Source organism: Sinocyclocheilus rhinocerous, unplaced genomic scaffold (genome assembly GCF_001515625.1).
Source record: "Sinocyclocheilus rhinocerous isolate Xijiao unplaced genomic scaffold, SAMN03320098_v1.1 scaffold352, whole genome shotgun sequence".
NCBI lineage: Eukaryota > Metazoa > Chordata > Actinopteri > Cypriniformes > Cyprinidae > Sinocyclocheilus > Sinocyclocheilus rhinocerous.
Window position 1 is genome coordinate 1078523 of NW_015642448.1, and position 16548 is coordinate 1095070.

General features: G+C 40.7%; 1 protein-coding gene across 1 annotated transcript in view; it reads right to left on the bottom strand.

The window, feature by feature from the left end:
- Positions 1-2028: 2028 nt before the first annotated feature.
- tet3 (tet methylcytosine dioxygenase 3) overlaps positions 2029-16548 on the bottom strand; it is a 54005-nt gene continuing 39485 nt past the window's right edge. Inside the window, exons 3-12 of the mRNA XM_016572800.1 lie at positions 14831-14954; positions 12358-12448; positions 9110-9203; positions 8563-8771; positions 7908-8058; positions 6679-6768; positions 6290-6427; positions 5555-5903; positions 4780-5259; positions 2029-4482 (exon numbers count right to left, since the gene is read on the bottom strand). Of these exons, the coding sequence (XP_016428286.1) occupies positions 3251-4482; positions 4780-5259; positions 5555-5903; positions 6290-6427; positions 6679-6768; positions 7908-8058; positions 8563-8771; positions 9110-9203; positions 12358-12448; positions 14831-14954 (2958 nt within the window). The 3' untranslated portion in view covers positions 2029-3250. The remainder of the gene's footprint in view (positions 4483-4779; positions 5260-5554; positions 5904-6289; positions 6428-6678; positions 6769-7907; positions 8059-8562; positions 8772-9109; positions 9204-12357; positions 12449-14830; positions 14955-16548) is intronic.

The following is a 16548-nucleotide window of genomic DNA, read 5'->3' on the forward strand; positions in this document are numbered from 1 at the left end:
TTTAGGGAGAATAAAACTGCAGTGGGCTTCAAGAGCAGTCTTGAAACTCAGCTTTTTAAACCTCAGGGGTATGTCTCACATTTCCAAGAACAAGTGACAATCTAGATAATATAATGAAAGTGCAGACTCAGAGCTCTGTAAGACTCACCCCACACAATATTTAATAAAATAAACCAAAATAACAAGCATTACATGATCTACCGAGAGTTTTGAACTGAAAGCGGTCACATTTCAAACTGCAAGTTTACACCTGATACTCTTTTCGGTTCTATGGGCAATTTTCATGTAAAAGTGATGCACTTTCACTCCCTTTCATTAAAAACAAAAAGTGAGTCCTGAATCCTTGCGAACTGTATTAGTCAACATGTTCACATTCGTTTCTTTGTTCTCCATTAGTTTATGGTTTATAGATGTGGATCAGATGCAGGGGAAGGAAGCCGGTGACAATGGTAGTACAGAGGTATTGATGGAAGTACAGTACTCACGAAAGGAAGGACAGCAGTATCTTGAGTAGACCCGACAAAACATCCTGCTTTGTTGGTCTGTTGTTGACGGCTTGACATACAGACAACTGAAGACCTAAAATTCAGGAATCATTCATGATTAGGCCATCATCCCTCACCAGTTAAATAATCTTACCTAAATATTTAACTATTTACATTTCTATCTCTCCCAATAAAATTCCATTAAAACAAAAACTAGTTTTCAAGTTGTCAATAATCCGTTCTTATTTTTTTTCCTCATTAAAATCAAGATTAAAAGTGCTTTTATAAAATCCTCTCTTCAATATTTACAATTTCGTTAAAATGATCAAACCAAAAAAATAAAATAAAATGACAGCAATCACAATAACAATAATCATCATCATTATCATATAATAAATAATTTTTAAAAAAAATAGGTACGAATGTGGATGTAGGCAGCAAGCCTGCAGTCTGTAGCGCCCGTGTGTTTGTAGCATGTTGTGACTGGGACCAGTGTCTGTACAACATGAGGTAAAGAGCTTTAGGACCACTTAATGAGCACCAGGATCTCTCCTCTGTGAGTGGCAAGCACCTTACAGCCCTGTGTAAACCAGCAGCAGCCCTGCATTGCTCTCTATATGTAGCTCACAGACAGGCATTCACACTGGCACACGTACATTCTAACCAGCGTGCATGTTTAGGAATCCATACACGTGCACACAAACACACACACACACGTATTATGTAGTTATACATAAGCTCGCACAAACAACTGAGCTGAAGCTGTACGCATTGCCAATCAGCACCAAGAATTCCAGGTGTGGATGATCTCTCAGGGCAAAAAAAGAGAAGAGGGCTGCTTATAATGAGAGGGGAAACTTTACAGGAGCATAAAAGACTCATAGTAGCACCAACACCAAGAAATGTGCTCTTTTCCATTAGGCTGGTGGGTTTAACCAGCAGTGGGTAAGAAAATATCCCCAAAATAACAACTTCGAATAAAATAGTCATCACAAATTGATAACTACAGATAAATCAGGACATGGAAGACATGCTCAGTTTGTACAGGGGCGGTTGTGTTGGGAATCCCATAGGTAACTAAGGGAACCAGTTAGTCAAGTCCCCCTCTAGATTGTACCCTGTGTAGATCTTGACTGAAACCAACCAGATACACTGATGTTACAAACCTATAGATACTCATTTATAATGGCAATTTTGAAGCAAGTCATTATTTAAAAAAAAAAACTAAATGGTTTCTTACCTACTGCAGCTCAAAGTCTCCGCTTTACAGTCAATCTGAACATATCTAGAGTGAATCAAGCAGAGATTGCAGAATTTTAAGCCAATAAAAATTGGCTGATGATTTTAGAATTCCCTGTTTGAGCTGAGTCTGGATTCTGGAAATCATAAGCATAAGAAAGTCCCCCTCTAGATTGTACCCTGTGTAGATCTTCTGACTGAAACCAACCAGATACACTGATGTTACAAACCTATAGATACTCATTTATAATGGCAATTTTGAAGCAAGTCATTATTAAAAAAAAAAAACTAAATGGTTTCTTACCTACTGCAGCTCAAAGTCTCCGCTTTACAGTCAATCTGAACATATCTAGAGTGAATCAAGCAGAGATTGCAGAATTTTAAGCCAATAAAAATTGGCTGATGATTTTAGAATTCCCTGTTTGAGCTGAGTCTGGATTCTGGAAATCATAAGCATAAGACCCATGGGCGGTTATCAGCAGCTCTTTAGGGCGGTTTGATTAAGGTGGATTTTTGCTAGCACTATCAGCACCTTAGAGAACTTAGTCTAAAAAATGTCACATGGGTAGTGAAGAATGGCCAATGAAACTGCAGACAAATGAGTCAGCACCAATCAGATGGCATGATGGAAGGCTGAGCCATCATCGGGACTGGGAGGTCCCTGCCACTAAACATGACTGACATCTGCTGCTAAAGAGCACCCAGGTCCAGCACCTGCCTCGATATTGTGAGGGCAAATTTAGAGACACTTGAGACAGAAAAGAAGCACCATTTGAAGGGATGAGAAACTTTACAGATTTCATTAGAGTGGCACCAAACAGAAAGGCCCAAGCTGGTGTCTGGTCCTCTCTTTCTTGGTCACGTGTTCAGTGACTAGCGCAATGAGCAAATACTCTAGATATGCCTTGATGCAGTCATAAATGTGACTTACAATGATGTGATGGCGCTTCATTAATAGAGAGGTTCGTGGGGGTGGGAGAGGCGGAAAGCGCAACAAAAATGCTGATTAGCTTGTTCTCATGTTCATAATGAACAAGCAAGAATGAAGAAAAGAAGTCCCTCTTAGTCAAGAGGGGTTAAAAATCATAATATTAATAACAAAGATGAAAAAAAAAAAACAGTAACATTAAAATAAAAAATAGTCATCTTCATTATATAATAACAATACCTGTAATATCAACGTTGACAGTAACAATAGCAATTGTAATAATATTGATAATAGAGCAATAATAATTAGGATCATCAAATTCACTTCAGGAGGGGTAGCTATGGAAATCCCTCCCACGTTGGAGAGAGCAAGAGCACCATAGACAGCATGTCCGTTTGGGGAGTTCCCAAACTGCTGCCAAAATTTGAGGTAAAAGAAAAAAAGTGAAAAAGTGCCCCTTCCTCTATTCTCCCTCCCTTGTGGTGGCCTGAGAGAGGTTTTAGAGCTAGAAGAGGGGAAGCAAATGGTAAAGGAGTAAAATGATCCTTATCATTTTTATTCCCATCTCTGGCTCCAGGGGGCAACAGTCTACAAGCGTTCACACAAATCGACTGTAAGGACCAGTGAGGTGTGTGGATGGGTAGGGTGAAACTGTGACTAGGGTGGTGGTATGCTGTGTGGGCGCCATCCGTGTCATCACACCCTCTCGTTTGTCCTTGGTTTGTCCAGGGGATGGGCTCGCTGATCCAGCCGCCCACTTGCGTTTTTTCCCATAGGCCTTAAGATCTTCCTGTGAGAGACCCAAAAGAGCAGCTTCTTGTTGCCGCTGTCGTGCTCGCTCGGCCAGGAGTTTCATCTTGGATTCCCACAAAGCCCGACCGTGGCAGGGCTGGTTCAGGTTCTTGTGCTGGTAGAAGACCAGGGATATGCGGCTTGGGTGAGAGCGGTCAGGCTTTTTAAGTGGCGTGGTGGCATGGAGCTCCCGACGGGCACACTCAATCAAGATAGAACCATGAGCAGGGGCCACTGCTACTCCTCCAATGTTGGGATCCAAGAAGTTGTGTTCGCTGTCTGACCACACCTCTTCCTCCTCAGGGTCACGTTCACTCTGGGTCTCTGCCTCACTGTCCCAACATGCCTGACCATCCGACTTTTGCAGTGCATCGGGAAACAAGCGTCCCTCAGGAGCCGGAGAGGGTGTGCTGCCTGCTGCTGATCCACCACCAGATTTCCAGGCTTTCTCCTGGAGTCCCAGAGGTGCAGACCCACAATTCTCACCTGCTAGGGAAAGCATTTTATCAGGGAGAGCACCAGCAGGATTGCCTTGCCTTATACAACCAGTACCGTAACCTATGGGTCCGCAAGGACCCCATGCTTTAGGTTGTGGACTAGGGGCAGGGCTAACCCACTGTCTTGGGGTGGACGGATGTGGAGAGGGTGCAGGTGATGGACCTGCTTTTAGGGATGGGGACGGAGATGGGGCAGGGGATGGCATTGGAGTGTTAGGGCAGGAATAGGAATTCCATTGTTGCTGCTGCAGATACTGAGGGTGTTCATGTTGGTGTGGGTGTTGCTGGTGGAGCCTCTGCTTGTCCGGAGTGAAAGGCAAATCAGTTGGACTTGGTCTGATATTTCCATCCCAGCCTTGAGGGACTAGGCTGCCGTTTGGTTTGTGCCCAGGCCAGCCTTTAGGTTTTGGCGTGGTACTGGGAGTGCTAGGGCAGCATTGAGCTTGCCCATCCGATCTGCCATCATATAGGGGCACATCCATGGGCTCCTGCTTAATGATAGGTGTAGAGCGGTGTGTTTGCTCACGTGATGGAGTACGACTGGGTGGAGCAGTAGACTGGGAAACCTCAGAAGGGTGTGGGAAGCCTTGAACGGATGCATCAGCCATTTGCTGCTGTAACTGCACAGGACGGCTGGGATAGGCCTGTGCCAGTTTGGCTTGAAGACACTGAACATCTGGCTTCTGGTCAAATGGTGTGGCAGAGGGTTCTCCACAGCTTTGAGCTTGCCCATCCGATCTGCCATCATATAGGGGCACATCCATGGGCTCCTGCTTAATGATAGGTGTAGAGCGGTGTGTTTGCTCACGTGATGGAGTACGACTGGGTGGAGCAGTAGACTGGGAAACCTCAGAAGGGTGTGGGAAGCCTTGAACGGATGCATCAGCCATTTGCTGCTGTAACTGCACAGGACGGCTGGGATAGGCCTGTGCCAGTTTGGCTTGAAGACACTGAACATCTGGCTTCTGGTCAAATGGTGTGGCAGAGGGTTCTCCAGCTTTGGGCCAGGCTCCATTATCATATCCCAAGAGCTCAGGAGGAAAAAGTGCGCTGGGAGGGTAGTTGTAATAACCGTAGCATATTTCTTGGAGGTTGGGGTGAAAGCCATTGATGGGGCTTTGTGCAGGAGGTTGGCTGTTGGTAGGGATGCAACCTCTTGCATAGTTTCCAGGGTATGACAACGAACTGTGCATGCTGTGTGGATCAGAGGTTGTCTTGCCGTTCCCTAGTGCTGGGTAGCCATGTATGGCTCCATTGAAGGGCTGGAAGTGGTCGACAGGCTTTTTGATGGTTGGTTTCACCTCCTGTTTTGGAATAGCTAGATAACAGACAAACAAGAAAAAAATGATATAGTAAATATACATTTTATAGTTTTTGTGTTTCAATTTTATAAGACAAGATCTCAAGTTTAAAATCTTCAACAGTAATGGTGAATTACATTCAAATAATGGCACTACAGAGTCCAAAGAGCACATCTCTAAAATATTCCCACTTCAGCCAAATTAATGGTTTGTCCTTTACTTTAAACAACCGGTAGTTATTTTAACTCCCTTTTAGAATTTTACATAAACTGGTTTATGTATATAGAGATAAACTAATATTTAACCACTGACCTTTATTGCTTTGCTGAGGGTGGGGTGACTCCACGTGGTGCATCTCCATCTTGACAGTCTTCTCTGGGGTTTCTGCAAGCTGCAATTTCCTGTTCTTCTTCTCAGATGCAGCCTTTTTGGCCTCCAACCGACGCTGCCGGCAGGATTTAGCAGGTTCTGGAAGTTTTCTAACCTGTCGACGGAAGTTAGTGAGCACCTGGATGGCTCCTGTATGCATTTTGAGACGCTGGTTCTCCTCACTTCCAAATTCATCGGCTGAAGAAATCTTGTAGAGCGGAAGCACATGCAGCTGCTCATCTTCTGGGATTGTGCCCACTCTGCGATTGTCCTCTTTCGTAAGAGTGCACACCTGGAAGTAACAAAATTAGGAATTGTAAGGCTAAAGTAAATAGCAATTAATTCCATATATCGGATACATCTCCTACTGCCTATTGTACATTAACACAATTCTAATTTCGACCAGTGTATCCTTTTAATTTATAAGTACAGGAACAATTTGCAATGTATGGTAAATTAGAACAAGTTACAACACATAGTAGTCCCCAGGCAGTGACCACAGTACAGCCCTGGAGAGCATTCACTTAAAAATAAGTATGATGCAAAAGCCTAACCTACATAAAAATACATACGTACATACATACATAAATAAAATGGGTATTATAAAAAATATACTGTGTATAATCACACATTATTTACACAGATACATATATTCATAAATGATAATTAATAACATACCACAGTGCAGCCATTGTGGAGGTTATGCTGGTCTTTGTGAGCATGGGCACAGAAATCCATGCATGCAGTGACTCCTGAAAATGGCCGTCCTTCCTTCAAACCCAACCGACAGTCTGAGGCAATCTTCTCATTTAAACACTGAATAACACAGAAAAAGAAAATAATTATTTTCAATTAACAAATGATTATTTCAGTTTTTATTTATTTTACTAACACTTCCTAATACCGTAATTCACTATATAAAAATAAAGTTCTGAAGCATTAAATTCATAAACTTCTTGATCACCTGAAACCCCACCAAACCTACAAGTCCACAATTACCAGAAAAGCTTTTTGGTTTAATGTGCCTGAATGGTGTACACTGTGTACTGAAATTTAAAAAAACAAACCTGGTTACTGTAGGCCTGGGGAGCCAGCCTCTTATACACAGGGGCCACATGTGTGGCCAAGTTTTGGAAGTTATCCCTGAGATTGTCCTCCTGTACAAAAAAAAAAATAATAATTCAAATGAGTTTACATGGGCTATCATGAAGAGTAAAGGGCTATGTTCACACAGTCAGGGTTTGGGATAGACTAACAGTGACTCAGAATTGTACAACAGCTTATATGAGTAAAACAAATAACTGAAGTCAACTCCCCTTTCCCTATTTGTCTCCAATAGCCCAGCTGACATTGACTAAAATATCAAAAGATGATGACTTCCATAAAACTGGAAAATCTTATAACCAAAAAGTCTCATAATAGAAATATGCGGCAAAACGCTATTTGTGACCCTGGACCACAAAACCAGTCTTAAGTCGCTGGGGTATATTTGTAGCAATGGCCAAAAATACATTGTATGGGTCAAAATTATTGATTTTTTTTAATGCCAAAAATCATTAGGATATTAAGTAAAGGTCATGTTCCATGAAGATATTTTGTAAATTTCCTACTGTAAATATATGAAACTTAATTTTTGATTAGTAATATGCATTGCTAAGATCTTCATTTGGACAACTTTAAAGGCGATTTTCTTCATATTTAGATTTTTTTGCACCCTCAGATTCCAGATTTTCAAATAGTTGTATCTCGGCCAAATATTGTCCTATCCTAACAAACCATACATCAATGGAAAGCTTATTTATTCAGCTTTCAGATGATGTATAAATCTCAATTTAGAAAAATTGACCCTTATGACTGGTTTTGTGGTCTAGGGTCACATTTAGTAAATAAGGTGCAAGTTCATCTGCATCGGCAACGACTTTAAATGCTTTTACTGTAAATTGAGTGTAGAGTGTAGCATTTGGATGGCACCCAGACCAGAACACTGACGGGAGCAGATACTAAATTAAAAACCTTAAGATGTCAACTCATATCTCGGTGAGTAAACAAAATGCAACACACACTGTTTAATTATAATCATAGAAAAATGTAGTTGTAAATTATTCCATTCATATTTAAACATATTTAAACCTTGATTTGAAAAATAGTTTATTATATATAATTTAATACAATTATAATAGAGCAAGCTAGGGTGATGTAAAATTACCCTCAGTTATTTTTATTAGGCTTGTAAAAAAAAAAAAAAAACACCAATTACATTAGCAAATTATTTTTGCCTTCTTTATGTGACACTAACCTCTTCGGGGTGGTCTCCATGCAGTCTGAACTTGCGAGGGGTTTTGCTTCGAGCATACTTGCATCCATTGAAGTACATGCTCCAGGAGCAGCCAAAAGAGAAGGAAGCTCCACAGGTTTCTGGGTCCTTCCCTTGGCATGCACAGGTTCGACTGCAAAAGGCATCCACCATGAATTTAATTGAATAACAATAGATGACATCCTCTGAGTCTATTCCTTAAATCATGCTTTGTGAAAACAATACATTACAGAGTCATTAGATACCAGCATCGAGAGCTTTCATAAGTCTTACGAAAGATACATACTGTACAGGGAGCATGTATGATTACATTTGATTACAGGATCTGCTTTATGCAAGTGTGTGATTAAACGGAATTTATATTAGTCAATAATGTGATTTGCATGAACTATTATTTCATTATTTTAATATGATACTGAAAACTCTTGAAAAATGTAAACAGGTTATAATTCACATCAAAAGAAATTGTAAATCACCCAATATGTGACCAATGCATCAATATATCACACCCACATTAAGTCCAACATTACAGTCATCAACCAAATTAGTCCACACAAAATACAAGTTCCTGTCACCTCTTTACCTCAAAGACACAAATAAAAATTCAAAAAACACCTCAGTTGTGTTCATAACTCACTCATCATTGAGTCCACAGCGGCGGCTGGTGGGATTGCCATATTTGATGAGGGTTTCTGTTATTTCTTTGTAGAGTTTATCTCCCAGAGCACGGGGCACGCCCTCCCAGCACAGGATGACAACAACAATAACAGTATTGACACAGTGGTGCCCAGGCCGTTGCTTCACAACGCATAACAATTTCTCCTTCTCACTGCTGCGACGAATCACCTACAAAGAGAAAGACAATCAGCAATGATAAATGCATATGATAGATGTTAAGTTGTAGTTGTGTATACTGCAGCAAAGCAGAAATCACAATGTAATCATTCAGTGGTACTACTTTGACTGCTGTCTCATGTCTTGTGGTATTTTAAGTTAAAATCAGTGCACTCCAACTAGCTGTTTTTGAATGCCAGAAGGCGTTAAGAAACATGCCCATTTGGTTCAGGTGAACCCCTCACCAGCCTAATTATATGGGTATTCCTTAAGCCTGATTAGTCATCCAATCATTCAGGTAACCCAATGCTTAGTTGATTTTAGAAATATTTCGTTTTTTGCACACTCACCCACTTAGCGATAGGACATCCCTGAGAGCTCTTTCCTTCTTTCCCTGTGTAAACCACCCTCTCAATACGAATGGCTTCGCCTTTCTCCCCATATCTGTCATAACGAGGGGACAGAAGTTGAGTGACAAACTCAAATTACAGTTTGAAATTGCAACATGGAAAAGCAGCAACCCACCTCAATCTTAACGAAGACACATTTTAAGTCACTTTATACTTAATACAGCTTTGGGTGCATGTATGTAGAAATCAAATCAAGAATTAAAGGTGCAGTATGTAGTATTGACAGCTAGAGGTTGAAAGGGGTATTGCAGTCCAAATTCAAAATATTGGAGAGCATTGTTTCTCCCTCCCCTCATCGACAATCACACGGGTAGCCAGATGCAACAAGGAATGAGCACAACTGACAACCAACGAGTCTTACAGTGTAAGGTGATGAGTTGTTTTATGTGTGTTTAATATGCCTCTGCTCATAGAGCTTTTTATATGGATGCTGAGGCTTTTTAGGTTAGGTAGAATCTGTGATCTCTGACCCCAGTTTCAATGCCTGCAATGCCCTGTGTTTTCAGCCAACTGGAAACCCGGGCTGACGAAATACTATTGGTTAAACTGGCAGAGGATGGAGTCACACGGACCAAAACAAAAACAGACATTCTGACATGGAACACTCATTTCAAAGCAGAATAACTGTAGCTGCAGCGTTGTTTTTTCGGAGAAACTAATATGTGAACTTGGCATGTTTCCTAAATATCTGCAAACATATTATGTTTGCAGATATATATAGGCTTTAGTCAAAAAATTAAATACAGCACATTTAAGTTAAAGCTTTGAGTTTGGTAAAGCTTTAGAAATGATTGATTTATGTGTGATACATCAATGTATTGAACAGTTCCACATGTAATGTGATGTGTGTCATATATTGAAGTAGTTGGTGATACTCAGTCCTAAAGTTTACACACATTTGCATATGATGGCTTCATGTTCTCAGTCAACAATTGCTTGTCTCGTCAAATGAAACTCTCAGTGCACGAGTATGACAGCAGCATGTGCCAAGTATAATACTGTTCAGTTATAATTACACAGGTTGGGGGAGAAGCTTCAAAGATCCACAGGAGTGGGCTATGAGGTCAAAGGCCACAAAAGGGTCAGGCTTAGGCTTAAGGAGGCTATAGTCACTTTCTGACGGACAAACAAAGGGGAGGTTCTTCCTCTACCCACCAGCTCCCCCTTTATCTCAGAGGAGATGACTCAGGCTATAGAAATACAGCCACTATGCCCTCAATCAGCTCTCAAATAAAGCAATGAGAGTGGACAAGTGTACGAGAGGTCAGCAAAGGTGGAGATACTCTGTCCAAATGGGTCAACAGAGTCTTAGCTTCTGTATGCTTACAGGGGAAAGGGGGTCAACACCCTGTGGAGCTTTTCATATTCCTCTACACTTCTCAATGATCATAGGATTATTACGTTTTTAGAAAATAAAGTTTTCAGACCTCAGGGAATGTGTCAAGTATTCTCATATATAGTAAATTAACTTGATTTACAGTATATACATTTGTAACAAATTTACGCTGTATGACAGCACTGCTGTAAAGGAAATCTGGCTTCCTTTATGCCCCGTGTATCCAAATGAAAAACCTAAAGGATACTCATTGCTTAAAGTTTAATATATACCCCACCGTTTTCATCACTTCACCTCCTACTTCTTTAATTTCCTCTAAATTCTTTTTCTCTTCCCCTTTTATTCATTGTCTGTCTGTCTCCCTGTCTCTCCCCTGTGTGGATCTGCTGATGCTGATATTTCCTGTTACTCCTGTTGGATTCTGGGTCAGAAATTCCCTGGGGACAAGATCATAGAGAAGGAAGGTGGGAGGAGGGGGTGAAGGGAGAACAAATGGCAGAATAGAGAGATGCTTATCCTCAGCTGGTTAAGAATCTGTTGCCAGGATCCAACTGCCAGAGCTTCCAAAGAACTCTCGCAGAACAATGACATGGTGGTTAGGGATCTCTTAAAGCAAATGATGTGGGGTCAGTAGTAGGGTTGTAACGGTATGAGATTTTCACGGTATGATAATCGTCTCAGAAAATATCACAGTTTCACGGTTATCACGGTATATATTAAACAATAATTCTTATCAGTAACAATGACTCTTAAAAGAACAAGAACAGGTTATTTGAGTGAACAAATCCTTTACTACAACAAACTTGAAACCATTTTAATGAAAGTATTGAAGTCTCCCTTCTGAATAAATAAATGTAAAAAACAATAAAAAAATAAAGCTGTACACCTTATGTATATCTATATCACACTTTAACATTTTAAAACATTTTAATTAATGTTTTAAAATGTTATCAAATGAAAATTTACAACTCCTTTTATTTTTGGCAAAATTAAAACATAGACAAACATGATAATCCTTGAAAACATTATTTTATTATAAAGAATATTATTATTGTTGTTACTATAACTTTGAAGTACATTGTACAATGCTAATATATTTCTGTCATAATTTCAAATTAAATCAAACTTTTATTTTGATGGGTTGTAGCGGACCTTTGAGTTTCAGAGTGTATTTGACCATGGTTTTTCTCAAATAAATCTAGGAAATGTTTATTTACGTTTTTTCTCAGAGCAGCTCTGCTGACATTCATGTTTATGTATCTTAGACGCTGAAAACACCATTTATGTATGCGTACTTCAGTATGCAGTAGATAAAACGGATAAACCGTGATAAACCGGTATATCATTACAACCCTAGTCAGTAGTATTCCTCTGTGGTTTTTCAAGTTTAATACTTTGTTTCAAACAGTAGAAAAATATATTTTAATCTATAAATGGATTTTCACTTGAGTTTGTCTGATTGTTACTCATTGTATGTGTATGAGAATATTCTTCTTCCAGTTACTTTTTTTTGGTAACGTTACTAAAAAGGGACAAGACAGAAAAGGCGATTGCTACAGAAAAGCAAGCAGACTGACCTTTAAATCCAACCTTCAAAATAGTTTCTCCAGCTAATTACACTGTTATAATAGTAAAGAAAGAATCCAATAGGTACTCTTCATTTAGTTTTTGTGATTTTCCTATTTGGCTCAATAAAAACTTGATTTTAAAGAATGATCCCACATGGCCCTTACATGTACTGCTGGTTGTGTTTGCAAATGAACATGCCTACATCAAGAGCACTGAAGAAGGTGACATTATGGAATGCTATCTGAACCAATAATAATTCAGACATCTGACAGGTGCCTCTCACCTCTCTTCCATTAGTTGTCTGACTGAAGCAATGTCTCGCCCAGATCCCAAGTGATTGTAATATGGACCCTCATCCTTTTCTAGGACTTGATCTATGGGAGACAGAGAGTGAAAGTGAATGCAGGTTAAAGCATGGACACACTCTTATAAAACAATGGCTAATAATCCAAATGATATTAACAGTTTAGACTGCAAATGTGTAATGCCATTAGAATGATAGTATGAGTCAGTCGTGTGTGGGTGAGCAAGAGAGAGGAAGGGACAGAGAGCTTGTCTGGGAAAGAGGCAATCTAAGGTCACATTCCACTCAGGGTGTATGAAAGGATAAAGGCGTGACTAAAGTCAGGAAAAGATTTGTGGGAACGTCCTAGGTAAATCTTACAGAAAAAGTGTTTGTGAGAAGAAAAACATCTAGTGGCTACTTACTACCTGCTTACTCAGCAGGGTAAAATACCAACAATTGATGCAAGAATAGCTAACAGCATGGGAAAAACTGGGTGCTTTACATAGAGAAGCACAAACTATGACAGAAAAAAGAAAACAAAAATATATTCTAAATATATTCTGTCTCTAACATAAAAATATATTCTAAATATATTCTCTCTCTAACATGTCAGAATCGATATTAAGACTGTATTAGGGCTGTCAAAAAATAATTCGAATTTCGAATATTCGTCGAATTTAAAATAAAAATCCACATTCGAATGCAAAAACGTTGCATTCAAATTTTAGGTGTGCGTTAAGGAGGCAGCCTTATCAGTGGCGCACGAGATGCGATGACGATGTAAGTGTCATTGCATTATAATGTTTTTGTTAGCCTATCCAGTTGAAGCCACTAGATGCCGCGCTGCTGCGTTGTTAATTACAAATATTGCGGGAAAAGAGAACATCAATGCGGAGAAGATCTTGTTTACGTCAAAACTGAAACCAAGCCGTTCACACAGAACACATATTTTGCACATTTTCTAGAAGGACGTCTCGCACAAAAGAGCCGCATGTTTAGAAAGCCATGTAAAATTAATGCAAGTTTAACTTTGAAAAAACATATCTCGAGACTTTATGGTGGGGTTTTCTCTCCCATCCCACTGCAAGTCGTGTTTTTAAATGAAAAATGTAATCTGTGTGATTGGCTTTCGGTCCTTTGTATTAAAATATGAATACATTATACATGATGCTGTTTTGTTTATAGTTGTTTAAAAGCAACTTAATTCATTATAATTGGATTATAAACATTTTAAACATTATGCACTTTTTTCACAGATAGTCATGTTATCTTATATGCTTTGAATAAACGTGCATTGGTCGACACGCCCTCTTGTGGCATCAGGAGAGAAGCCAAAAGCTTTTCTTCACCCTAACTGAAATTATGCATTTTAAATTTGAATATAATATTTAAGTACAAAATTCGAATTTAGTTTTTCAGCCATTTTGACAGCCCTAGACTGTATAACTGCTGAAGGTACTGCATATGGGGCAGGTTTGAGTGTGTTTGTAAGTATCAAATTACACTGGGTGTTCCCTGTGGTGTTGACAGAGTGCTGTAAGGATTCACTATGGAAACCTCCCTTCTATTGTCCTTTGCTCTTGGTAACAGTCAAGCTCCAACAAGTGTTCAGGCATAGCTTACTATCCTTGAATGAACACTTTCTTAAATTATTTTATATTTGTCAAAGAATATTGATATTTATATATCAAATGTATAATACAAATTTCACACAACCAAAACCTCTGAAATGACACAGTAAGAGATATGAGGCCTGAGCTGAGAGGTTGCAGTCCATCTCTTCTCGCCCTGTCCTCCCTATTCCCTCCCTTCTTTGATGTCTGGCCACAGTATATCATACGATATATGAGCAGAGTCTCTTCATTGTGACTGCCTCCTTTGCAGAAACTAGCTGTACTCACTGTACCAACAGCCTGAACAGACAGAAAGTGGTGCACTGCACTGGCCCAAAGAATTACAATGGGCTCCTTTCTTCAAATCTATTGTTCCTCTGCAAGAGGCACAGAGAACAGACTGCAATGCAATGCACGGGCCCCTGATAGAGCAGGCATTCTCAGACATGGCCCAACACTACCCTGAGAAATGTGCTGATGCAGAAATTATATGATGAAAGAAACATTTGGGGCTTGCTGAAGGGAATTCTAATGATCAATTTAGTCTATATTACAGTCTAATGAAATATTTTAACATACACTGGAAACTAATAAAGCTAAACTATATTAAACATAAACGGAGTTAAAAAAAAAAGGCTGTGTTTAAAAATTGTAAATAATAGAGGGTTAGGGGAGTTAGCTAAGTGGGTCTCATGATCAGTAGAATGTGAGGAGATGTGGGGTGGTGTGATGTGCTATACTGCAACAAAAGTTCAAATTACATATTTTTTTGTGATTTTTTTTATTCTGTTTGAGAATATGAGTTATCTTGCCCAAATTGCTCCAATATATTTTGCTGATTGAATTCTCTCACTTACCTACGCAGTCACAGGTGGGAAACTCAGGTTGGGCATCTTTCCCAGGTGTATCTAGCAGGTTCTTAGTAGGAGTGTCCAGGTAACGCAATGGTGACTCAAGAAAACCTTTAAGTGAAGGCGAGGAGGGAAAGATATCCTTGGTGGGAGTATTCAAATCAGCCCTCTCTCTGTCTGCAGACAAACATGCAGTTGTGGAGAGCACTGTTACGCCACCAGATGACTCAATCTTTATACGTTTAGATGGAGGGGAGAAAGGTGTGATGAAGGGGTGCTGTCGCTCCAGAAATGCATCCTGAGCTACAGACAGGGGCTGCCCAGAAGGTTTCACATCCACCTCACATTCCTCACTTTCCTGTTTAATAGTACAAAGCTCCTCAGATGGCAATGGTGTTTTTACTTTCAGTCTTTCAGCCATGTCCTTTTGACCTTCATCCATGGGGTCAGAATCATTTGAGGGAAAAGGAGGGCGGTTATTTGGCTGCTTTGGGGATGGTGACTCGGGTCTGGTTTGTCCTGAGTTTGATTGTGACTCGGTCACCACTGGCTGAGCAGGGCCATTCTCTGGGGTCTCTGCTGCAGAAGCTGAGGAAATGGTGTCCCCAAACTCCTCCTCAAACTGGCGAATCAGCTCTTCAAATTTTGGATCTAGGTTACTAAGGCCAGCCAGAGAAGGAGTTTGCTGTGTTGTAGAGGTTTGAGGTGTGATACTGGTTGTTGGGATGCTAGCATTTGACCCAGCTGGGCCTGAGCAAGCTATCACCTTCTGGGTGGATGGTGCTAGGACTGACACAGGAGTAAAACAAGAAAGAGTGTTTTCAGAGATAGGTGCACTACTGCTATTCAAAATGGATTCCTGAGACTGAGCTGGAGCTGGGTGGCTCTCAGCCACCTGAGAGGGGGGAAGCCCAGATTCCATGCCTGGTAAAGATGGAGCAAGCTGAGATAGGGATGATGCACATCCTGGGGAGATGAGGGGAGGTTTCAATATTATAATCTGGTTATGTGGGAGGAAAGTTGGTTGGGAAGCTTTCTGTTTATGCTTCTTGATAACAATCTGTTTGGGTTTTGGAAGAGGTGTGCCCAGTGGACCAAAAAGCCCACCCATTGGCTGCTTGAGAAGAGGAGAACTCTGAGCGCTCTTTTTCTTTTTGGGTTCTTTTTGCTCCTGTTTGATGGTTACAGGACCCTCTGGAATAGTCTGTGGCCACCACTTACGAAGGTTTTGACAAGCCATGGGGGCTAACGGATTGAAGGCAGGGGAATTACAGAAGAGGTTACGTTTATGATGAAGGTGCTGCTGTAGTGCTGCCTGAGTTGAGTGCCTAATGGTGGGGGAAAACTGCTGACCGTGGAACTGCTGCTGGCCATTTACCACCCCCTCCCGGCCCATGACTGCACACCCTGAGCCCAGGTACTCCTTTATATCCACCTCCTGCTTGATGTGAGGCATCCCAGTAAGGCTGCCCTTGCGACCATCCTGCAAGCTGGGGTGAGGGAGTGGGAACTTGAAGGCTGAGTTGGTGTACTTTCCACCGGTGTCTCCAAGGAGTTGCTTTAGCTCAGACACTGGGTCAGTACTGCCTTTGGATGGGTTTACAAAACGAGGCTGGGAATCAGTATTCACCATCATCCATGCGTTCCGAGGGGAGCTTTTCTCGCAGCTTCCAGCTGTGCCCTGGTTCCACTGCTGGGGTCGGGGGTTAGGGGGTAATGGGTGT